Source organism: Camellia sinensis, chromosome 14 (genome assembly GCF_055761805.1).
Source record: "Camellia sinensis isolate YWXY chromosome 14, ASM5576180v1, whole genome shotgun sequence".
Lineage (NCBI taxonomy): Eukaryota > Viridiplantae > Streptophyta > Magnoliopsida > Ericales > Theaceae > Camellia > Camellia sinensis.
This window is the reverse complement of record NC_138974.1, coordinates 78784134-78809187: the sequence shown is the minus strand read 5'-3', so window position 1 is coordinate 78809187 and position 25054 is coordinate 78784134. Positions and strand designations below refer to the sequence as shown.

Below are 25054 nucleotides of genomic sequence, written 5' to 3'. Positions count from 1 at the left end.
TCTGGTCACGAGTTTCTGTGTTGCAGTTGTCCCCTTCAACGTCGAGGTTGATAGATCTCCCATTCCCAGCAGGAGCGTTGTCTCTAGTCTGATCCTTCTGTCCGTCATTGGCCATCTATTCTTCTTTCTTTTATTGACCATCTATTCTTCTTTCTTTCTCACAAACGGCGTCAAATTGTGTGGGAAATTTTCCGACCACACTGCCAACTCAGTAATTCAGCTGGAGAGCACTGGCAGAATAGATAGCACCTGACTGACCTGCAACAGAAATATAAGAATCCCGCGGTGGTTCGTCCGCCCGGGGGCACTCCGATGATCAAGTCAGTATATCTCTCAAAGATAATCAATTATTCAACTCACAAGCTTAAGCCAAAAAAGCATACCTTAGACTCATGGGGGTACCTCTCTTTTATAGCCAACATAAACCTAGTCCCAATAGAAGCCTAACTTCTATGGACTCAGGATTACTGCTAATCTTGGACTCCCAGTAAGATTAGGATAAACTCTCTAAGAGTCTTATCTTAATACAAACTGAAATCTTCTCTCATTCTAGGACTCTTGTCCCTCATTCAGGTTGAGTTCCCTTTTAATTCTAAGACTCTTGTCCCTTATCCACTTATCTCGGATTCCAATATCTTCGGAGATAACCTCGGCCTTGCCGAGATCACCTCGGCATTATGACCAAGACACCTGGCACCTCGGCTGACACGTCGGCGTCACCTTGCCACGTGTTGGTATTTAGAAAATATATCCCCACAAGATCATATAACTATAATTGTTTACAAATATTGATTTTTGGTACATGTGATCTTCACAAAGAAACACATCAAATAGTAATTTTACATTTCTACAAAATATTAAACTTTATGGCCAACAAAGTGATGATAATCAGGCTTATCAAAATCCCGATTCAAATTATAAGATTTTAAGATTTCAGTTTGGTTAAATGATTCAAATCGTATTAGGATCTAAAATGTGGTAAAAATTTAGAGCATCTATGATCTCTGTCACAAATGTATAAAATTTTGTTTATTTGGTTTTTATAATTTTAATTGTGTTAATTTTACTTTTTAATTTTACATTATGTCAATTTAATTCAATTGATAACATTAATTAAGAAATTCGATATAAATCAAAGACAAAATAACCCATTCAAAAGAAAATGAATAATTTTGAATTAGATATCAACCCCTCAATTACTTTTGAGATGTGTTAATAAATCATTTCCCTCTAAATTCCAATCCAATTTGAGGGGAAATTATTCAATACACTCGGAACACTACATGACCATACTCTAAGCCAATCACTAATTACTTAGTCTCATATTATTTCACATCTCCAACATGAATTGTGAGCCTTTATACTTTTTCATCAATCAAAACCTTATAGAACATCACGTATTCATCCTCTAAGAGTATTAAATAATCACCCACAATTTAAGACCATCCATTCCAGACAACTAACAAAATTATCTATAAAACTGAAAGTACATACTAGTATTTATGGAATAATGTTTGAGAGCCACAATTTGTGTGGCTTAAATGGCTCAAAACTGCCACAACGACGTCGTTTTGACAGTTTTGAACCATTTGAGCCACAAAAATTGTGGTCCTCTACCATTGCCCTTATGTTCTTGAAAAATCTATTTTGAATGATTACAAATTGTTGGGCTCTTTGTCTCCCCCTAAACAAACTTCATTAAGGGACTTCCCAAAATTCTATAATAAAAAAGAGCAATGCTGGGGACCCTCAGTGGGGGGCGACCCCCAGCACCCCAGTGACAGTTGGCACACTGTCACTGGCCAAAACCAAAGAAAAAAAAAAAAAACAGTTTTTGAGCCAATCAGAGATGACCCCCAGCACCCCCACTGGGGTCCAACTCATTTTCCAATAAAAAATTAAAAAAAAAATGTTTACAATGAATGCTTCAAATAGCAGTCTTTCATTTTTACAAAATAGAAACCTCGTCATCTCTGCATCAAAGCCATGCTTGCTAGTCAAGTACCATCAGACGGACACTTTCTGTTCACCCCCACATTGGCCCCACATTTCTTTTCAATACTGGCCTTTAGATCTTTGATGAATCGATCAAAATTTGTTTCCGATGATCCACCTTTGGTCAACGCATTTTCAAATGTCTTTTTCACATCCTTAATCGCCTTCTTCAACGTATCCTTAGATTTTCCACTCATCAGACGGTTAATCTTCTCCGAAACCTCCATCCTCGTGATCGGTCTCTTATCGCATAGATTAATCCCAACCTTTAGATCATCGACAACTAACTTACGATTAGTGAACTGATCAGTATACAGTGGGCAGCACAACAGAGGAACTTGGCACCAAATACTCTCTAAAGTCGAGTTCCACCCATTGTGAGTTAAGAACCCTCCGATTGATGGATGAGCCAATGCTTGAATCTGACAGCACCAAGGTATGATCATCGCACGATCACCAATATCCTCTTTAAATCCAACGGGTAAGGGATCGGTATCGTCAGAGCTCACGATATCAGGGCGAAGCACCCAAATAAAACTCACTTTGCTAAGTAACAACCCATGGGCTATCTCGTGCAAATCATTTTTGGCCACGTGGGCATAGCTACCGAAGGACACGTAGAGGACCGAACCGGGGGGTTTGGTGTTGAGCCATTGGGTGCAATCAGACTCGGACCAGAGGCTGGTGGCGACGATGCTTTTGGTGAACCCGGTTGGGAAAATAGGTCCGATGGCGTAGAAGGGCATTTTGGATTGGAGGGCCGAGATTGTGTCCGGTTCGTGCTCTTGGACCGTGTTGCAGAGAACAAAATCGGCTCCACGAACATCGTTGAATGCGTTGAAATTGATTTGGTGGCAGACTGTTGACGTGTCTGATTCTTGGAGGTATGACGTCATGTCTTTTGGATCGATTGATCGGACGCCTGGTATGTAATCTACTGGGTCCTCACGTGCATCTGATTATATTCATGACCAAAAAAAAAAAAAAATTGGAATCATGTTTAAAAATCACATATTGCATAGAGTATTTTCAATGTGGAACAAAAAAACAAAAATAATAATCCGGGCCAAATCAATATGGGTATTACTAATAAATATTATTTTTTAATTTGTAACATATTTCTAATATGTTTTTTTAATTCAAATCCCATAATAATTAATGCCTCAAGAACAATTGTGTAAATTTGTTCAATAAATATTAAAATTTGTCTTATTAAAAGAAATATTGAGTCTTATTAATGTGTTATACGTGTTATGAAATTTAAATTATGAACCTTGTTACATATATTTTATATAAAATGAACAAGTATTTTGAATTTGAACTCCTTAATATATACTTTAAGTCAAAAAGAAAACAAAATCCATTAGTTTTTTGTTTTGTCATGCAAGATCATTAGTACTTTAATACATTGAACAAGATTAAAGTGAATTGAAATTTTCATTTTTGTGTTAAAAATTTGGACAACCAATTTTTTTTTTTTTATATTTATTTTGATCGGCTAAAACAAAAGACAATTTGGACAACCAATGCCCACTAAATCACAAAAGACAATTAGACACATACAAAATTTATAATAAAAATAATGTAACAGTGATATTTATGAAATTATAAGAACAATCATAGATGTTTTATATTTCAAATAAAAAAACCACAAGTGCAATATAATTTTATATAAAAAATAATGTATATATATCATCATGAAGTTACAAATTGAAAAACGTTTTGCAAATAAAAAATTAACCACAACATGTCACATTATTTTATAGAAAAATCAATGTTGATATATAATTACTCTACTAATTAGGTTATGCAAAGTGCCATATACCACATTGATTCAGGCAAAAGATTGATAAAAAAATGAAATTGAAAAGGCTTAGAAACCTCACCAAGACAACCAAAGTGGCCATTCTTCCTAAGAAGATCCATATGATAATACAAGGTAAAAACCAATGCAGGCTCAGTCCAAAACGAGACATACTTCAACCCAAACTTCTTCGCCACCTTCGACGGCCACACAAAAAACGTGTCGGCGATCAAAAAACTCACCGGCGGCCCCTTCTTCACGATTTCGGCCACCACCTCCTCCACGTGGGCCGAAAAAATGTGCAAGAGCGCCGCCATGAACTGGTCGTGGTTGAGCGACCTGTCGAACTCCACCGGAAGACCGTCGCTGACGGTGGTGTAGCGGATGTCGAGGCCCGACTGGCGGCGGACGGTGGAGAAGATGTCGGTGTCGCCGCCGTGCTGGGCTTTGGATGTCTTGTGGTGGACGGAGTGAGTGTTGATGAAGGTGATTGTGAAGCCTCGTGATGCGAGCTTGATTGCCAGGTGGACGGACGGGATTACGTGGCCTTGGAGAGGGTAGGGTATGAAGATTGCATGAGGTTTTTCCTGTGAATCCACCATTGTTGTTTGAGAGAGAGAGAGAGAGAGAGAGTTTTCTTGATTTTCCTGATGTTGTTGTTATGGTTGTTGAAGAGGGAGAGAGAGAGAGGGAAGTAACTGGTTTTTTTAACTGAATTGACCTGAGAATTGACTGACAATGCTTGATATTCGGAGTTGGATATTTGTATGTATGTGTATACAATGGTTGAGCCTTCTTATTTCTTGTTATCCATTTATCCATTTATACGAGAGCTTTGTCTCACCATTGTTTATGATTAATGATGGATGTTCATCCAATTCTTTCTTTTTATTTTTTTATTCTTTTTTCATGAAAATACTCATTGGATAAATTACACTGTCACTCTTTGAAATTTCTTTAATACAGATCCCTTTTTTACGTTTAAAAAATTATATTTCCCAATCTGATATTTATAATCTCATTATAAATTATTTCCTGAAATGTTATATCTAAAAATTTTTAAATAATCATTTTGTCCTTTTCCTTACTATTTTTTTTTTCATATTATCGTGACTATATTTTACAACTTTCTATTATTATTCTACCTGAACATATTCTTATTGAGTGATGATATATAAATATAAATTTTATATAAAAATTTTGAAACACAATAATATAGTTTAATAGTGACCTTTCACTTTAAAATAAAACACTCCATAAATATAATTTATATTTACAATAACATCACTATCATAACATTTTTATGATATTTTTTGTATAAATTTTTATATATGAATAGAAATTTTCCTTTTTATTTTATTTCCACCATCATTTTTTCTTTTTCGTCTATTCATCCACGTTTATTATAATATTACCAAATATCGCCATTCATATTTATTACAGTATTACTGAATTTTTTTATTTTCATATTTTTTTTGTATTTTGTGAATTTTAAAAAAAAAATTACAAAATATTATACTTTTTAAGTATATCTAGATTCGGTATATCTAAAAATTTAAAAAAAAAAATTGTTTAAAATATTTAAAAAATTCAGTAAAAATAAAAAAAAAATTAAAAATTAAAAATTAAAAAATTAATTTTTTGTATGAGTTAAACCAAAGAATATTATTATTATTTTCCTTAAAATGACATGAATAAAATATTATTATTATTTTATTAGTTTATATATATAAAGGTTAAGGGATAAATATGTTATTTTAATCTGACAATGAATAAATGTAATTTTTCAAACATGTAAAAGGAATTTGTATTAAAAAAAAATAAAAAATCTCAAGAGGTCTTAGATCCGTCCAGCTTGTACTATTTGTTTATTTATTTTGATTATTTTATTTTTAAATTTTATATGCTTACATGTATAAAATTAGGGCAAATTACATATACACCCCTCGAGGTTTGGCTAAATTACAGATACCTCCCTGAGGTTTGAGAAATTATGAATTCCCCCTGAATGCTATATTTGCATAAGAAATTAGGGGGTAATTTGTTATGAAATATAAACCTCAGGGGGTAAATTGTTATGAAAATACAAACCTCAGGGGGCGGGATGTAATTTCCGAAACCTCAGGGAGTATCTGTAATTTAACCAAACCTCGAGGGTTGTATATGTAATTTGCCCTATAAAGTATTTATAAAAAAATTTAAACTAATTTAATTTTAATTTTAATTTTAATTTTAATTTTTATGGATATAATATAAGTCTATATAAATCCCAAGGGTGGGTTAGTGGTACAGATTTGGGGTTGTGAGCATGTTCTCTTTATAAGACTTTATTTTAACTTTAACTAGCCTATCACTCGTGTTATGTATGAGATAATTATAGATATTTATATTTATTTTAGATTTTTTTTTAATATATAAATTATGTTTTGTAAGATTTTTTATAAAAATAATTTAACAATCTTGTCACTAACCATAGTGTATGAGAGAAGTTGAAAAAGGTACTGCAGTAACTATACATGAATTGTATCTATAATTATTTGTATGAGTGAATTTTAAATACTGATAAGGGGATTGTATCAATAAATGCTGGCATGTGGAAAGACATGTGGATTGAAAAAAGTTAATAAATGCTGATCAGAAGATTTTGACCAAATCAATAAATGTTGAGTTTTTTTTAATAAAAAATTTAGAAAATTCAGATTGGGATATTGAAACTCTCACAGGCCTTAAGGATTAAAAACTCCCTTTTACTTAATATATAGTATAGATTACGCTAGTGGATAGAGAAATTAGTATTTCGAATAATGTCTTTAAAATCAGATATTGAGTTATCAAAATATATTTGACAACTCAATCTTTTTTAAAAAGTGATTAAAAAAATTAAAAAGTTAATAATCTATATTAAAAAAATCAAAATTTTCTTTTTCTATCCACTTTTTGTATATTTTTTCATAAAAAATTAAAAAATCATCCTAAATATAACAATTTTTTTATCTCATATTTTATATTTTCTTGCATGATCTTCATGAATTCTACAAGTGACAGAGCTTTCCTCATTAATTTTGGAATTTGAAGTTTGAAACACATGGTTCATACTTTTATAATGTCTTAGAGTTTTTGATCAACTAAATTAGAAGAATTAGCTCAAATTGTGGACATGCATGGTTTTCATTTTGTTTATACACATTAATCCTTGCATGATTCTTGTAAATTGAGGAGGAAAATTCCATGGAATTCAAAGATTGGAGCTAAGTTTGTATCGAATATAATTTTGGATGTAAATTTAATAGGTTGGACTTTTTGCATGGTTTTGAGCCTCAATTTGAAGTTATGAGTTTTATTTAAGGTGTTTTTGACAAGATCTGGGACTTGAATTGCATAAAAATGAGGTTTGAATTGCAAACTTTGAGCTTTATAATTGCAACACATTTTCGGACTCAACAGCACCCAGCACTGTACGTGCGGCCTGGAGGCCCGCACGTGCGAAAAACAAGACATTTGAAGCTCAGCTACTACTTTAATTGCATGTGCGGGGCGCACATATGGCTAGTGCCCCCACACATGCAATTGTAAGGGGAGTCGAGGTTTCGTTTTCGCTCCATTTTTCTACCTTTCGGGCCTCCGTTTGCATAGTTTTAATGTGTTTTTCATGTGCTTTTGCATCTCATGAACACGAATGAAATATATAACGAAAAGTGTGAACCGAACGGGTAAACATTGAATAGAAATTGAATAAGTAAACAACTAATTGAATGATTGACTTGTGTATTGAGTTGTTATGATTGAATTTGTTTGTTTAGGTCGGATGCCGCATCTTTAGTGCATCTTTAGCACGTGTTTCAGGGAACCCACTGTGAGTAACACTATTGTAAAGCTATGTTCAATCGTATTTATTTTTCGATTGATTAAATGTATTATTTTCTAAAGTAATACCATTTACTAAATGAATGATTGTCCTATTTTTTGAATTGTACTCGTGGCATCCATAGCATATTGCTATTGTTATTATTATTGTTACAGAGATCTCTATCAGTTCTAATTCTTGGAACTATTGTTTATTGTATTGATGGCCTTCAATTGATTATTCGGTCTTTAGGACCTATTAAATTGTTCTACTATTGGATGTACCACTATGACCATTATGAATCTAAATGATTGAATGCTACGAGATATTGATCGAGAAAATGATCTATTGATGAGCCGATTGTTTCAATTATTGTAAGGACATCATTCATAACTCCTTTACACAGTTGTTATTCATTGGGCTTTAGCTCATTGTTTGTTATATATATGTAGGTGATCAAGAACCAAAATCGAGTACTAAGTTTAGTGTAATAAAGTAATAAGTGGAAGCTCATTGAGTAGTAAGTGAAACCAAAATTGAGTAGTAAATGAAGTATAATGAAATAGTAAGTGGAAACTTACTGAGTAGTATGTGGAGTCTAGTAAAGTAGTAAGTGGAAGCTCATTCAGCAGTAAGTAGAGTATAGTAAAGTAGCAAGTGGAAGTGTCATGACCCAAACCCGCCCCTAGAGGTTTAGATCATAACCGGCCAGTAATTACTTGATTACTTATGGCCTCATACAAACATACAGAATAATTATAATAATGGGGCCATAAGCGGAAGCATATAACAATGATGAAAGTCCAGCTGTGTCAATATGATAAAAAATATACTTTGCTTTTATCATAGCACATTCACACATTAACATATCTATGCAAAACTTATGTACAATAGAAAACTCTATACTTATAGTTTACATATCCAAAACCACCGTAGCAAAAGCAAATAAAAGTTGTAACATGATACAAGCCAAAAGACAAAAGCTCCATCTTGGAGACTTGACCGATCGAGATCACAAAAACCATTCTTGAAGCAGACTTTAAGGTTAGGCTTCATGCTGGACATCGACATGCTGATCACCTACATATACATACATAATATAGAGCGACTGAAACTCAATGAGTAATAATACAATGAAGAGCTTTAAATGAATGAGCCCATAATCAAAGTAAGTATAACATCATAAATTCGTAGCTTTTTTATGATCATAATTACAGAACGACCTCGGGTTCACTGATATTACAGAATGGCCTCGAGCCCAACATTTATTAGAATGGCCTCAAGCCCACACATAGTACAGAATGGCCTTGGGCCCAAACATAGCACATAACGACCTTGGGCCTAAATATAGTACAGAATGGCCTCAAGCCCAAACATATGAACACATATTACAAAATGGCCTCAGGCCTACACATTAACAGTTGTTCAGAACGACCTCGGGTCTAATAATATATCATTATATCATTAACAGAACGGCCTCGGGCCCAAGTAGCATAAACAGAATGACCTTAGGTCCATATTGCACATGTCATATAACATTCATGAAACTCAAGTCATTTCAATCAAAACACAATTTCAGAATAGGTCACCGTTCATGGATCAAAATAAATAATTAAGAACATATCTTTGCAATACTATTACTCATAGTGATGTTGGTCATGCAGCAGTCCTTCTGGCAAGTGACCTACACAACATAACACATATACGAATTCGGTAAACAATTTATTCATTTCTTAGCCTTTTCCTTTATTTAATCGTTTTACGATTCATTCATTTATGTTTATCTTTAGACATTCCAGAGGGTCTAAACATGTTCATAAACAGGTTTAGAGGGTCGAAGAGGTTAATAGAAATTGACAGATTTTCTCCTTCTTTTCTGCACGTACGGAAGGCCCTCACCGTACTTGCAATTAAAGCAGTGTGCGAGCCCCTGTTTTACCCTGTGTTCTGCACGTGCGGGACTTCCAGCCGCACATGCAGTTTTAGGTAATTTTGCACAATCCGAAAATTCTTCAAGGTATAAGCTTCTAGACCCAATTTTAAGCCAAGAACTCATACAAAACTCTTCAAAAACATGATCTACTAACATTATATAAGTGTAATTTCAACTCTAACACATCAATCTTGCTTAAGGTTCAAAATCAAGATCTCATCTTTTTCATAATTTCAAGAATCTCATGATAAAGCTCAAATACATATTATACATGGATGATCCTTACACAAATCTTGTTGTATGAAAACCCTAGAGCTCATTTCATGAAGTATTCACAAGATTGAACTCAAATCAAACAAAGTTAAAGAGATCAAGACTCAATTTCTTGAATTTAGCTCCAACAACACACAACCCAAGACCCTAACTTATGTAGGTTTTAAATCTTCAAATTGATTCTTGATTCCAAACAAAAGATGAGTTAATCCAAGAGTTCTAGTTAAGTTTTACTTACTTTAAACCAATTCTTGAGATTTCCCCTTGAATCTCTCCCAAATCTTTAGCTTCTCTTCTAAATTCTTGGAGCTCTCTTCTTTCTTTCTCTCTTTCTCTCTCTCTCTCTCTCTCTCTCTCTCTCTCTCTCTCTCTAGCAAGTGTTTTGTTAATATAAGGTGATCTCAAGACTTAAACTAAGCCAAACTAAGCCTTACTATATATATAACTAAGGCTAATAGACTTAGGTTAGCTTAATCTAACGTTTATGCTAATTAAACCCAATTAATCCATTACGAATCGTATTTTTGTTAAATTTCATAGTAGGCTCTAAAAATCAGCTAAACACAGATATGAAGTCAGTTTTAGTTTCTAGCGCCTCTAAGGCTTTCAATTTTTAGTTCAAAGTTCTAATAGCGACATATATTTCTACACTCAACAGATATAAGTTCAAAATCACATAATTAATCATGCAATCTCATATCAAACACATAATCATGTGCATTATTTAGCACAATATGGGTTGGGTTATCACAGGAAGTTTATTGAGTAGTAAATGAAACAAAAATTGAGTAGTAAGTGAACTGTAATGAAATAGTAAGTGGAAGCTCATTAAGAAGTTAGTGAAACCAAAATTGAGTAGATAGTGGTGTCTAGTGCAGTGGAAGCTCATTGAGTAATAAGTAATATCAAAATTGAGTAGAAAGTGGAGTCTAGTGAAGTAGTAAGTAGAAACTCAATAACTGATCCAAAAAAAAAGTAGAAGCTCAATAAGTATTTTCCAACTTTTTTGGGACACTGATAAATCTGAGGAAACAGTAAGTAGAGTCTAACTGAGTAGCAAGTGAGATTTAATTAAGTAGCAAATTAAGTCCAATTAAGTGGTGTCTTGTTGAGTAGTAGTGGTGATATGATGGTAATGGTGATGGTGGTGATGGTGGCAATAGTGGCATGGTAGCGTTGATGGTAGTGGTGTTAGCAATGGTGATAGAGAAGTTTACTACCATTTGTTGCAAGTTAATTTACTACTAAAAACAATAATCTTATAAGTTTGATATAATTATGCTCACAATCAATAACACAACGAGTTATTATCAATGGTCATAAGGTTCATAACTAGACATATAGTACACATCCAAAAAAAGAATGTGTATTATAAAATTTTTCTATAAACACAAGAGTAAATACGAATTTACTATATATATTCCAATATTAAATAAATAATACCATTTTTTTGTTCATGTAACTAGCAAAATACTATTGAGAAATTAGTTAAATTTTATTTAAATTAATAAATTTTGAAGAAAGCTTAATATAATTATGTCAAATTTTATGGTACTCAATATATTTTTTAAATCTTAAAATAGATTATTCTAATTTTTTATATAAATAATTTAATGTGAAACATTGCATAAATGTTATACCATTGAAAAATTATTTCTTAGTCTAGGGGCGTCACGTGGTCATACCCTTTCTTAATCATAAACCACTTTGTCCATGTTATTCTCCGATCACTCAATACAAAATTATAGATCTCACCTTCTCCATCAATCACAACACATTTGAGACATCATGTAACCGTGCTCTATGACTACCAAATAATTTCTTCATACCACTTGTTAGTTCAAAAAAATGGTGAAGTCACATCACATCACCGGTAAAACCAGTGACTTCCGGTGACACAACATTGTTAGATTAAAAAACTACTTATTAAGAAATCATTTTTCAAGTATTTATATCTCAATTAGTCCATAATATATCTTTGTATTTCAATAAGTCCTATTATTTAGACATTTGATTCACCAAATCCTAATTCTCATATTTAAGGTATTTTATGAATAATTTTATCCTTATAAATATTTTTTGAACTATTAGCAAATTGGTAATGTGAATGTTCACATTAACGGTACATTCACATTGACAGTGTTAATATTCACATTACGGAACATTCACACTACCAATGTGAATATATTACTCATAAGATTTATTGGAATATAAAAAATAATAATTTAGATTAAGTAAAATATAAATAAATAAAGAGAGATTTATAAATAGGTTTTCTTTTATTTTATTTTTATGGTACATAGAAACCTTTTCATGTATTATAGTTGGACCCTTCAATTAATGTTAGTTTCACTCAATTTTTTCTCCCCTAATCAAGTGTGTACATCTCATTCGTTTAAAACCCCAACCCCACCCCCCAAAGCTTTGCCATCTGTATCATCTGAGAAGTTATTGGTTGGTCCTGGAACATATGGTTCCCCTAACAAAATTGTGATTAGTGAAAAAGATAAAATCTACAATTTTGTGTTAAATAATTTTTTTTTTTAAGAAGAAAAAAAAGAAAGACATGATATATTATGATTAATAAGCAATACCGTCACATGACACTTAAGAGCATCAAATAATTTTTCGATAACCTTTTACCTACCATTTAAAATATTACAATCACTAACCAACAAAGTTGTGTGGTTATTGTCCATGCCTAAAACAGCAAGAGCACCCAAATAAATCCCATTGTCAAAAAATGCCCACTGTCATAAGGATTTAACACAGTTTATAAACTTCTTGTTTTGAGAAATTAACACAATAAATTTATCAATGTTCTAGAAACTTTTTAAACAATTTGCCACTAGTTTGACAGGATTTCTAAATATTGCATTTTTCCTCACAATAACTTACAATTATCACAGTCAGTGCTACTATTAGACAAAAAGCAAACCGATCTTGGCCCAACCTGTTAGGGTTCTGGAATTAAAAAAGACACTGCCTCTAGACCTAGCAAGAGGCATAAATCAAGAGTCTACCATCCCTAATATATATATATATATATATGCATATATTCTTTATGAATTTTTTTCTGCAGAGTGCATATCGAATACCGCACTAGATGATTATGGACCGGAGCTCCGCACCTGATTGGACTATCCAGGAACTGAGACCTTGCAACAGAGAGCACCGTCAGAGCTGCCCGGCCGGGGTTGGCCGGATAACCCCTTCGGTGTGGGAGTAAGTAGACGGAGAAGATGAGGGACCCTCTCTAAGTGTAGAGAGAGAGAGAATTTGTAATGAATTTAGTTGTGTTTAGGTGAGTGTAGTTCAACTCAACTTAGTTACCTTCAATGTGAAGTGAGTGAAGTTTATATAGAACACCTTACTTGTTGCCCAAGATGGTTTCATGAAGCTTTGGTGTTGCCAGGCTCTCTTTAACATTACTCAAGGTAGGGGACCGCCAGGTAGTTGACAATGGATGCATATATTCATTATAACCATACTTATAATATATTACATTGCCTTGATCAACTGTTTCTGTGATTCTAGGGGAGGGGACCAACTAAGGTGGTAACTTACACATACATGCCTTCATATCTTCCACGCTTCTCTGAGAGGTTCTCTCAGCTCAGTACCGTTGTGCTCCGGCTCAGCCTTTCAAAAGACTGTTTATAGAGATGGGCTGGCCCATTTAGATATCTTTGTGTGGGCTTGGCCCACTTTGGTTTTTGATGATAGGTTCGGCCCATCAATTAGGTCCAAAGATTACGTCTTGCAGCTCGGCTCAGTCCAGCATCGCGACTGGACTAGCCTTTTCACTGCAAGTTGGGCCCAAGTGTTTGAGAACTTAGGTAGACTGTGTGTTATGAAGATGGGCTCAGTTGGCTGGCCCACACTGTCATGACCCGAACCCACCCTTATCGATTAAGGTCATAACCGGCCAGTAATCATGAGATTACCTACGGCCTTAAACCTGAATAAACATGTTTCAATAGAAATAAAGGGGCCAAAATGGAAGCAGACTTAAGAATTTTGTCCAATGAGCTGTGCTTATATGGCATAACAAAATTATTCCAAAAGCATTCCATAATAACTCACACATATAGGCAGAATTAACATCTTGTACATCCAGGAACTTCAAACATGTAGTCAGCCAAACAAAAGTTCATATACATGGGTAATCCAACGTATTCACCAAGGTAGCAAAAGAGTAAACAAAAGGACAAAAACAAAGTCTCGCGTGTGAGACATTCGGGTTGACTCCACAAAACTTGACTTCCTCTCATATTTTTCACTGAGGCTGGGTTTGGACATCTCTTTGCTTACCTACATACATTTAAATGAGAGTGAGCGAAAACCTAGTGAATAATATCAAAATAAAAAAGTTACATGAATGAAATTCGTAATAGATAAATCAAACAGCCTTAGGCCTATTCATATTTCTATCTAATATATCAAACGGCCTCGAGCCCAAACATATCAGACAGCCTCTGGCCCATCATATCAAATGGCCTTGGGCCCAATTCATTCTTGTCAAATGGCCTCGGGCCCAATTCATTCATGTCAGACAGCCTCGGACCCAATTCATTCATGTCAAATGGCCTTTGGCCCAATCATTCGTGTCAAACGGCCTCGGGCCCAATTCATTCATCTCAAACAGCCTTCGGCCCAATCATTCGTGTCAGACGGCCTTTGACCTAATCATTCATATCAAATGGCCTTTAACCCAATCATTCATGTCAGATGGCCTTAGGCCCAATCATTCATGTTTATGCACATTTCATACTTGAGATTATAATCATATCATAATCATAATCGTATTCCAACGGCCTTATTTGATTATTGGCATTACAAATATTCATTCACAATTCAAATTAACAAATCTGTGAAACTTATATAGAAGTAAGCATTTGGAAAGTAACATACTTCAAAATATCCTTACTAAGATATTACTCACAGTATTCTGTCGATGGATTTACCTTTATGCTTGACCTTACACATTTCATAACACATTGGGTCACAAACAATTTAATCCGTTCTTAATTTGTTTATTTCTCTTAGGCCTCTTTTTATCCCTTCTATTCTTTTACAATGTTCAATGCATGCCTAAGAGTACTCAAATATGAAAGAGAACGAAAAATAGAACATAAAATAATTTTTCAAAATTTCTGAAAACAGGGCTCTTCGCTTGAGCGACCTGCAAAACCCTGTAAAAGTACTGGTTGCATGAATTTTATACTCAAGCAAGACTTCTGACGCTTGAGCGAGGAGTCTCACAAAACAGGGTCCACTCGAGCGCAATTCTCTACAAAACTTTTTGGAAGCTAAATTTTCACGCTCAAGCGAGACTTTCCTCGCTCGAGCGAACTGGTCGAATTTTGGGTTTTCCAGCAAGCTGTTTGAGCTTCAAAACACAACCCAAAGTTCCAAATAGAAAAACATTGTGTAACATATAAACTTAGATAATTTGAAACCAATTGTCCCAAAATCATGGCCCATCTCCCAAATTTCCCAAATCATTTCAAGTTTTTCAAAACTCATGCAATCAAGTTACATACTTCATAAATCATGCATGCATGTAACTCAATAACTCTAATTCCATTTCAAATAGTACAAATGATGCTTATAATCATGAAACTCAACAAAACTATGCTTACATGTATGATTTGGTACTTAATTCTTCATGATTATGCACATTCATGGTGATACTTCACATGCATGGAGATATCAACTTCAATTTCATCAAACACTACTCAAATTTTGTTCTTGATCACCATTCATCTTGGAATTCACATAATTACAAGTTTAAACTCATGAATTAAGGGTTGGTTACTCACCTAAAGGCTTTAATTCTTCCAAATATAGCTAAGCCTTGACCTAATCCACCTAGTTCTTGAATTCCTTTGCAAAATCTTCAACAATGAGCCCTCTATATCTCTAAATTCAGTTCACTTTCTCTCTAGAGTGTATATCTCAGATTTTGAGCTCCAAAATAGTGAGCTTAAGTGTAAATATGCTCATATATATGCTTACTGTATGAGAGGGTTCAAGAACGTCGTTGGAAAATTCGAATATCTTCGAAGATCCTTGAAGAGCAACTTCGAATTCTTTAGAAGATCATGGGAGGCTTAGATTCTTCAATAGTCTCAACTCAAGAACACAAGAGTACAGGAGATGATGGAGATAAGAGATTGGGTGAAGAAGAAGGCAAAATAGCTAGAGAGAGAATAATGGCAAGGCTCTCCCATGGATCTCTTACTTTCACTCTCAAGGTTGATAATGGAGAAGGGAAATTAGTTCTTTCCCAAGAATTAAATCTCCAAAATCCATCCGTTGTAAAGCTATGGGTGGGTGTTATTTATAGACACCTCATGATGTAGGATGGAGCCCATGTGCAAAGCACATGGGGAATATTCTCTCTAACCACTTTGTCCGAGGAGGTGACCTCTCCGAGGATGAGGAAAACCCCAAAGAGGAGATCAACCCCTCGGCGAACCCTTCTTCTTAGCCACACCTAACCAATGATCCCCAATCATCCCAAAGGGTCAGGGGTTGTCCCAGAGGACGTCCTACAGCATAAGGGTCAGGGGTAGTTCAAGAGAACGCACTGCCGCAAATATTGCCGAGTCTTAGGGACCCCCTAGATCGTGCCATCTCGACCCGGGTATAGGCTAGTTTAATCGAAGAGTGAATTTATCTCCACTCACCGTCCTTGAGATCGGGTCCTTTGCTCAAACTCCATTACGCCCATGGTTCTAGTGCGTAGATCCCGGAAAGCTCCAAGCCCGCAAGTGTTCTGAGACTCATTAACGGAGCGACTTCTAGATTACGTCTGAATCCGTTCGAAGTCAAGTGCTTCGGATCTCTAGGTTCGTGGATCCGAACCCTTTCGAGTCCGAGTGTCTCGGATCTCTAGGCTTGCTCAATACCCTTTCGAGTTCGGGCCCGAGTAAGTCTCTAAGTTTGTGGATCCGAACCCTTTCGAGGCTTAGAGCAATTCGGCCCGTTTGATGGCGATAAATCCAGGCCACCAATCTTGGACTTGTGATAAATTCGGGCCAACTAACCTTGGACTATTGGGCCTAAATAATTTTGTGGGCTTAAATTAGTTCCTCTTACATTTGCCCCTTGCGTGTATGAGAAATTGTAGTTTTCTCGGATATGCATAATTTCACTTTATCAGTCATGCTTCGCATTACGTCTTCAGGAATATTTGGTCTTGATAAAGTCTAAAGATAAAGCTGAAAATTTACTGTAATTTACAGATAAAATCGACAAGTAACATTAAAAAATAAATAAATAACTTCTACTTCTTCTTTTTTTTTTTTGGTCTCATCTTGTACTGTTTGGGCCCACGTAATTACAAACCCATCAAAGAAGTAAATTCTTCCTGGAAAGCAAGCAAGCCTTAAAAAGTTGGGCCTCATTTTATATATATAGAATAATATGAGAGATCCACTAATCCAAACTTTTTGCTTCAATCAGAGGACAAAACACGTGTCCTTATCCCTTTTTTGCCAAACACCTTTTTCTTTCTCTTCTATGGAGTCAAGAAAAAATAAAATAAATAGAGGCCTATAATTCTTTTTCATGAAACCAAAGCTTTCTTTTGCTTCTGCAACAACAAAAGGCCCACCGTTGAATATTGAAGGCCCACCATTTATTTATTTATATATATATATATATATATATCCTTACCAGGACCATAAATTTTTTGACCTAGTCTCTTTTTGTCAAACCCTATTCTCAGCCGCCTCTCTCTCTAAAACAATGACCAACCCAGGCTTTTTCTTCTTCAACAAATCAGAGGCTAACGCCATTTGCATGCTGGTCGGCGCAGCTCCAAGCAACACCATCGAAGACCCACGCCACTGCCACGGTTGGCCAGTACTGGAACCAGCTCGTCACGGTAGCTGCTTGCTCATGCTGCTAACGTCCTGCAACCTCGCCACTACCTTCAGCCGTGATTTGATCAACGCTGACCACCGTTAACAGCCACAGCTTCAGCTAACCTTGGCGTCACGTCAGCTTCGGCTACTACCGGTTCACGTCAACGTCTGCTGCAACTCCCGGTGACGGCGTCATCCTTATCACCGACCCGACTTACCGCTAGCCCTCTCTTTGCCTCTTTGCTTCCGGCCCTGACTGTCCGACGCTGATCACGCATGTTGCCCATTCAACGCGACATGCGTTGTCTTGCCCAGCACTATTTAGCTCATCACCGGTCCTCTATCTCAGCTTATCAACACTTTTCAAAGTTCTGAACCCCCAGATCTTGGCCTTGATTTCACACCCACTGAAATTCATCGCCCTTGGTTCCAGCCGTGATTAATCAACACCAACCATGCCGTCGACTCAGCGCGGTGCCGGTTTGCCCAGTTGCCCAATGCCCGCGCTGTCATTCTCGGTTTGTGAGCAAGTGTTGCTGAAACCCCATTCTTGAATTTTTTTTTTTTGATTTTTCTGATACATAAATATATATATATATATATATATAATTTTTTTTTTGTTGCTCATGAACTTAGGCTTGCAAAGAATAAATTTGGAATTTGTGTTCTTGACTTCTGAATAGCTAGTGCTTGGTCATTGAGGGAAATAAAGTCCTTGTTGAATCTTGATTTGCATGAGAAATGTAGTCTTGAAATTCATGTTTTGAAACTTGACCTTGAATATGGCTTGTTGGCATTTATCACTGAGAAAAGGCACGATAGGACTACGTTGAATATTGAGCTTCATTTTTTTTTAGCACTTGTGTTGACCATTCTGAGATTAATAGAATACGTGTTGAGGGAGAATATGTAATCCAAGTGAGTGTTGTTGCTAGCTTCACTTGAATAGGATAAATAAAATATATGTTGTTGTTGTCGATGAAACCCGAGAAAATGAGACCCTCATATTGTATATAATTCTTGTTATCGAATGATTGATTGTTGTTTTGTTGATCTTGTGGATGCTTGGGAAATATATAGCCGATTCTAAAATTTTGTGTGACCGTTGTAGCTTTACGTGATAATGTTTGAATCATGATCTGAACTTGACATTGCTTATCTCGTTTGTCGGCTTTGCTATTTCAGGCAAATGAATTCTTGATCGAAATCCATGACCTCGGGGCCCTTAGAACCCGCACTAATGAGAGCAAGGGCTATTCCTCGGAAGTCCAAACGGAAGCAAGACTGTCCCTCGGGAGTCCGAAAGTAGCATACACCCTACTTTGGCAAGAAAGATTCCTCTGGGAGGTAACCGAGTCTACCAAGCTTGCACCAACAGAAGTAAAGATTGTCTCTAGGAAGTCCGAGCAGAAGCAAGGCTGTTGCTCAGAAGTTCGAGGCTGTCCCTCAGGAGTCTGAATAGTGGCACACACCCTACTTCGGCAAGAAAGATCCCTCTAAGGCAACTGAGTCTAACAAGCTTGCACCAACAGAAGTAAAGATTGTCTCTCAGAAGTCCAAGCAGAAGCAAGGCTGTCCTTCAGAAGTTCGAGCGGAAACAAAGCTCTCCCTCAGAAGTTCGAGTGGAAACAAGGTTGTCCCTCGGAAGTCCGAGTGGATGTGTACTTCTACTTTGGCAGCTAATGGAAGCAAAGGCTATCCTTCGGGAGTTCGAGTAGGAGTCCACTCTACTTCAACAAGAAAGATCCTCGAAGCCCGCACTGATGGAAATGAGGTCTGTTCTTCAAAAGGCTGAGTGAGAGCATACACTCTACTTCAACAAGAAAGATCCTTGAAGCTCGCACTGATGGAAATAATGTCTGTTCTTCGAAAGTCTAAGTGGGAGCACACACTCTACTTCAGCAAGAAAGATCCTTGAGGCTCGCACTGATGGAAGCGAGGTCTATTCTTCGAAAGTCTGAGTGGGAGCACACACTTTACTTCAACAAGAAAGATCCTCGAAGCTCGCACTGATGAAAATGAGATTTGCTCTTCGAAAGTCTGAGTGGGAGCACACACTCTACTTCAACGAGAGAGATCCTCGCAACTCGCACTGATGGAAACGAGATTTGATCTTCGAAAGTCTGAGGTGGAGCACACACTCTACTTCAACAAGAGAAATCCTCGAAGCTCGCACTGATGGAAACGAGATTTGATCTTCAAAAGTCTGAGGTGGAGCACACACTCTACTTCAACAAGAGAAATCCTCGAAGCTCGCACTGATGGAAGTGAAGTCCGTTCCTTGGAAGTCTAAATGGAAGCAAGGGCTATCCCTCAGAAGTCCGAGTGGAAGCACACTCTTTTCTTTAGCAAAAAGATTCCTTGAAGCTTGTACTGATGGAAGCAGGAGATATTATTCGGAAGTCTGAGTGGGAACACACACTTTACTTCAACAAGAAAGACCCTCAAAGCTTGCATTGATGGAAGTAAGGGCTATTCTTCGGAAGTCCGAGTGGGAGCACACACTCTACTTCAGCAAGAAAGACCCTCAAAGCTTGCATTGATGGAAGCAATGACTGTTCTTCGGAGATCCGGGTGGGTGCAACACTCTACTTTAGCAAGAAAGACCCTCGAAGCTTGCATTGAAGGAAGCAATGACTATTCTTCGGAGGCCCGAGTGGGTGCAACACTCAACTTTAGCAAGAATGACCCTCGGCTACTCTTTGGAGGTCCGAGTGGGAGCACACACTACTTTGGCAACTAATTGAAGTAAAGGTTGTCCCTCTCTGAGTGGGAGTACACTTCTACTGTGTCAAGAAAAGTCCCTTCAGGTTGGTAACCAAGTCTACTATTCCTCTTTCTTCTTCGAGGGGCAATAAAAATTGAAAACTGTTACAAGCAACATAACACAATGAAGATATAGAATGTAGAGAAAATAACTTCTAATGGAGATACATAATATAGAGGAAATAACTTTCTTCATAACATAAGAAAGAAAGATAGAAAATTCTTAGACAATACAGTAAATACAAATTGTAAATGTCATAGATAGACTTCTTCTACGGAATGTCGAAATTTGCCCCTAGAGTTGCAAGATCATTTGGAAAGCTTTCACCAGCTGCTCGGGTTATGGCCATCATGCACCGTCATAGCCATGTCTTCTAAGATATCCCGGGGCTCCTGTTCTCTGAACTCTATCTCATGTGCTTCGACTTTCTTTCTAGAGATCTTCTTAAGCATCCGGCACTTTTCTGTAGAATGTCCTAGTGATCAGTGGAAAACAAAATAATTAGGACCCTCGCGGTCCTTCTTTGGCAAAAGCTCTTCGACATGAGGCAACTTCAGTTCTCCGTCTGCCACCCATTCTTTAACTAAGGCCTTCACCTCCTCAACACTACATGGAAAATGAGTGTCATCTTCGCAGTTTTTTCTCTTCTGACCTCTAAATTCCTCCCCCTGCGACTTTCGGGTAGAAGACACGGAAGCCGCAGTGATAAAAGGTCTTCGAGATAACTTGAAGCTGGTTTTATAACTAGTCTCAAACCCGATCTCCTGAGACTGAGGTATGTTGATGTTCCGAGATGCTTCAATTAGTGCCGAGAATGTGGGTAACTTGTGATTAACAAGAAGCATCTTGTACCTATTCAATGCCCCTTCAACACAGATTTGGACCAAGTAGCTTTCCTCCACAACCTCATGACAGTCCACGGCTTTGTCTTGGAATCTCTTCACATATTCAAGAATATCTTCACCTTCCCGTTGCTTTTCCTTACACAAGGTAAGTGTGGTCACTTTCTCGGCCACCTGAAAGAATTTGGCATGGAATTTGTTGACCATCTCTTCCCAACTTCGAACAGAGTTTGGGGCCAAGTTAACGTACCAACTATATGTTTGGTCGGTGAGGGACTTGGAGAATTCTCTCAGTCGGAGGATATGATCTGAACCATGAATCCCCAAAGTCTCGATGAACCGAACAACATGTTCTCGAGCATTTCCTTGCTTGCCATTGGATTTGATGAATTTCGGCACTGTGTACCCCTCTGGGTATGGATAACTCAACATCTCGATAGGGTATGGTGGCTTGACATCCGGATCAGGCAAAGAGGGTAAAGTCCTCTTGCCCCGTTCGAGATCGAACATGGCTTGCACATCGGCGAGAGAAAGAAATTGTTGAGGGAGAGAACTTGATGGTGGTATTCCCGGAACCTGACTTATAGACCCGAAGACTGAGCTTGGAGCAACTTGGCCATTTAGGTGTTGAGAATTCACCATCGGTGAAGACACATGATGATATTGGCCATCGGCACCTATGGATACGCCGTTTGGTGGAGGGACGTTGCATTGGGTCCCATAAAGTCCATTGTACACCACGGCTATATCAAGTTGGGCTTGTAAACTCGGCATTGGAGCCAAAGGAGACCTACTCGGTACATGAGTAGAATTTACAATCGGTGGAACAAAATTAGGCATGGATGGAGCACCACTTTGTAGAGAAATTTCTGTAGGCCTTCCTTGAACTTCCACCGCCGCTGGAACACCATTCATTGCACCAGAAACTCCTCCAACCACCGATGGACCATGGCTTGATCCTCCAGGTGCGTGATTTTGCACTCCATGGGCCACAGGTTGGCCATGACTTGTTCCTCCTAGCACTTGATTTTGCACACCATTTTGTACAACTTTGGAGAGAATTTGGGGTAGATCTTGATGGTTTTGACCATTTCCAACATTACCATGAAATTGTTGATGCTTGTCAGTACCGACTTGACCTCCATTTGTTGCTGGTTGTGCGAAATTCGAACCCATTAACAACATGGTGTGAGTGAGATTTTGAAGAGTCGTGAGAATCTCTTGTTGAGTGTGTTGGAGTTCTTGAATGGCTTCAAGGATGAGAGGTGAGTCTTGAACTTGAGTCCTTTCATTACCACCATTGGAAGAGCCTTGTTGATAAGTCTCATTATCTGCCATTTTTGTCGGTGTTGTATGAGTTCCAGATCTCGTTAAAACCATTAACCAATCCGCCTCCCCAGTAGAGTCGCCAAATATATGAGAGGGTTCAAGAACGTCGTTGGAAAATTCGAATATCTTCGAAGATCCTTGAAGAACAACTTCGAATTCTCTAGAAAATGATGAGAGGCTTAGATTCTTCAATAGTCTCAACTCAAGAACATAAGAGTAAAGGAGATGATGGAGATAAGAGATTGGGTGAAGAAGAAGGCAAAATGGCTAGAGAGAGAATAATGGCAAGGCTCTCCCATGAATCTCCCACTTTCACTCTCAAGGTTGATAATGGAGAAGGGAAATTAGTTCTTTCCCAAGAGTTAAATCTCCAAAATCCATTCATTGTAAAGCTATGGGTGGGTGTTATTTATAGACACCTCATGATGTAGGATGGAGCCCATGTGCAAAGCACATGGGGAATATTCTCTCTAACCACCTTGTCCGAGGAGGTGACCTCTCCAAAGATAAGGAAAACCCCGAAGAGGAGATCAATCCCTCGGCGAACCCTTCTTCTTAGCCACACCTAACCAATCATCCCCAATCATCCCAAAGGGTCAGGGGTAGTTCAAGAGAGCGCCCTGCCGCAAATATTGCCGAGTCTCAGGGACCCCCTAGATCGTGCCACCTTGACCCGGGTATAGGCTAGTTTAACCGAAGAGTGAATTTATCTCCACTCACCGTCCTCGGGATCGGGTCTTTTGTTCGAACTCCATTACGCCCATGGTTCTGGTGCGTAGATCCCGGAAAGCTCCGAGCCCGCAAGTGTTCTGGGACTCATTAACAGAGCGACTTCTAGATTACGTTTGAATCCGTTCGAAGTCAAGTGCTTCGGATCTCTAGGTTCGTGGATCCGAACCCTTTCGAGTCCGAGTGTCTCAGATCTCTAGCCTTGCTCAATACCCTTTCGAGTTCGGGCCCGAGTAAGTCTCTAAGTTCGTGGATCCGAACCCTTTCGAGGTTTAGAGCGATTCGGCCCGTTTGATGGCGATAAATCCGGGCCCACCAATCTTGGAATTGCGATAAATTCGGGCCCACCAACCTTGGACTATTGGGCCTAAATAATTTAGTAGGATTAATTTAGCTCCTCTTACACTTACCTAATCAACCTTGATTAAGGCTAATTAATTGTGCCTATTTTAATCAATTTAATCTAATTAATTTGGTCTGAATCAATTTTAATTAAATTTCACCATAGACTCTAAAAATCACGTTTATCATAAAGGTGCCAACAATTCCAGTTTCTGTAACCTCTACGGTCTTCAATTTTCAAATTATAGCAGTAAGTTGAACAGATTTTCCTACGGTGAACAGATAAAAATTCAAAAACACATATAATCATATAAATGGCACTCAAAATCATATCAAACTCATAATCACAATCATAAATAAGATTAATTAACGTAACACAGGACAGGGTTATCACACACGCATTCGTCTAACCCACTTGGACTTGGGTTTAGTGGTTTAGGCCGGCCCAAGGTTTGGATCCGACCTATTTATATTATGCCCCTTCATTTGCCCCCTAGCACACGCTAAGGTTCCTCTTGAGGGGAGCTACTGTCCAATACCCCAACCGTCATGTCATTTTCGATTTGCTCCAGCTCGGTCTTGGTGGCGGTTCGATCCGTACATACACACTTCTGCATGCGTCCTTTCACTAGGAAGAGTGGCACTAGTGTGCAGAGATAGTGCACCGAATCCATACAGAGAGATGTGATTTTGCACCATCACACCGTTCGAGGCTAATAGATACCCTAGAACTGTCGCCTCAACCTCTTCGTCTGCTCTAAGTTTTGAAATCCTCAAAACCTTTCCACTCTCTCTTGTTGGTTCTAATGGTGCTCCGCCCAAATATTTGTCGCCGCTTTTGAGGGTTGCAAATGCTGCTACTCTCGTTCCAGTTTCAAAGACCTTCACTCCTTACTATTTCTTCATCGAATCCCTATAAGTTTTCTTGAAACTCCTATTTTCTCTAGCTTTTCTGTTATATAGCCATTGCTGACCCTTGCGCCACTGTTTTCAACAACTGGTGCTATTTCTCTATTTCTTACATAGTTCAATTCTGCCCTTACCCTTTTAGGTCTAGACATTAGAAAAATTTTGGGCATTGGTTGATACCCCTGAGGCGATGGCTCTGTTCCGTCGTGACTACAATATCCCTAATGATGTTACCCTCACGCTAGCTAAGGTCGACGTCAAGGGTATGGGTACAAAAAACACTGCTGCATTCCATGTTGCTGCTATCGTCGAAGGAAGGGTTCGGTTCCCTCTGGAACTGTTAGTCCGTCGCTTTCTGCACCAAGTCCAACTTGCCCCAATGTAAGTATCTGTAAACCTGTTCTGAGTTG

General features: G+C 37.5%; 1 protein-coding gene across 1 annotated transcript; it reads right to left on the bottom strand.

Moving 5' to 3' along the window:
• Window positions 1–1997: 1997 nt before the first annotated feature.
• LOC114276956 (UDP-glycosyltransferase 86A2) lies at window positions 1998–4559 on the bottom strand. Its single transcript, XM_028218785.2, has 2 exons — window positions 3882–4559; window positions 1998–2950 (listed from the first exon to the last, which is right to left on the bottom strand). Exons 1-2 carry the CDS (start codon window positions 4399–4401, stop codon window positions 1998–2000), a joined length of 1473 nt encoding a protein of 490 aa, XP_028074586.2. The 5' UTR covers window positions 4402–4559.
• Between the last annotated feature and the right edge of the window lie 20495 nt (window positions 4560–25054).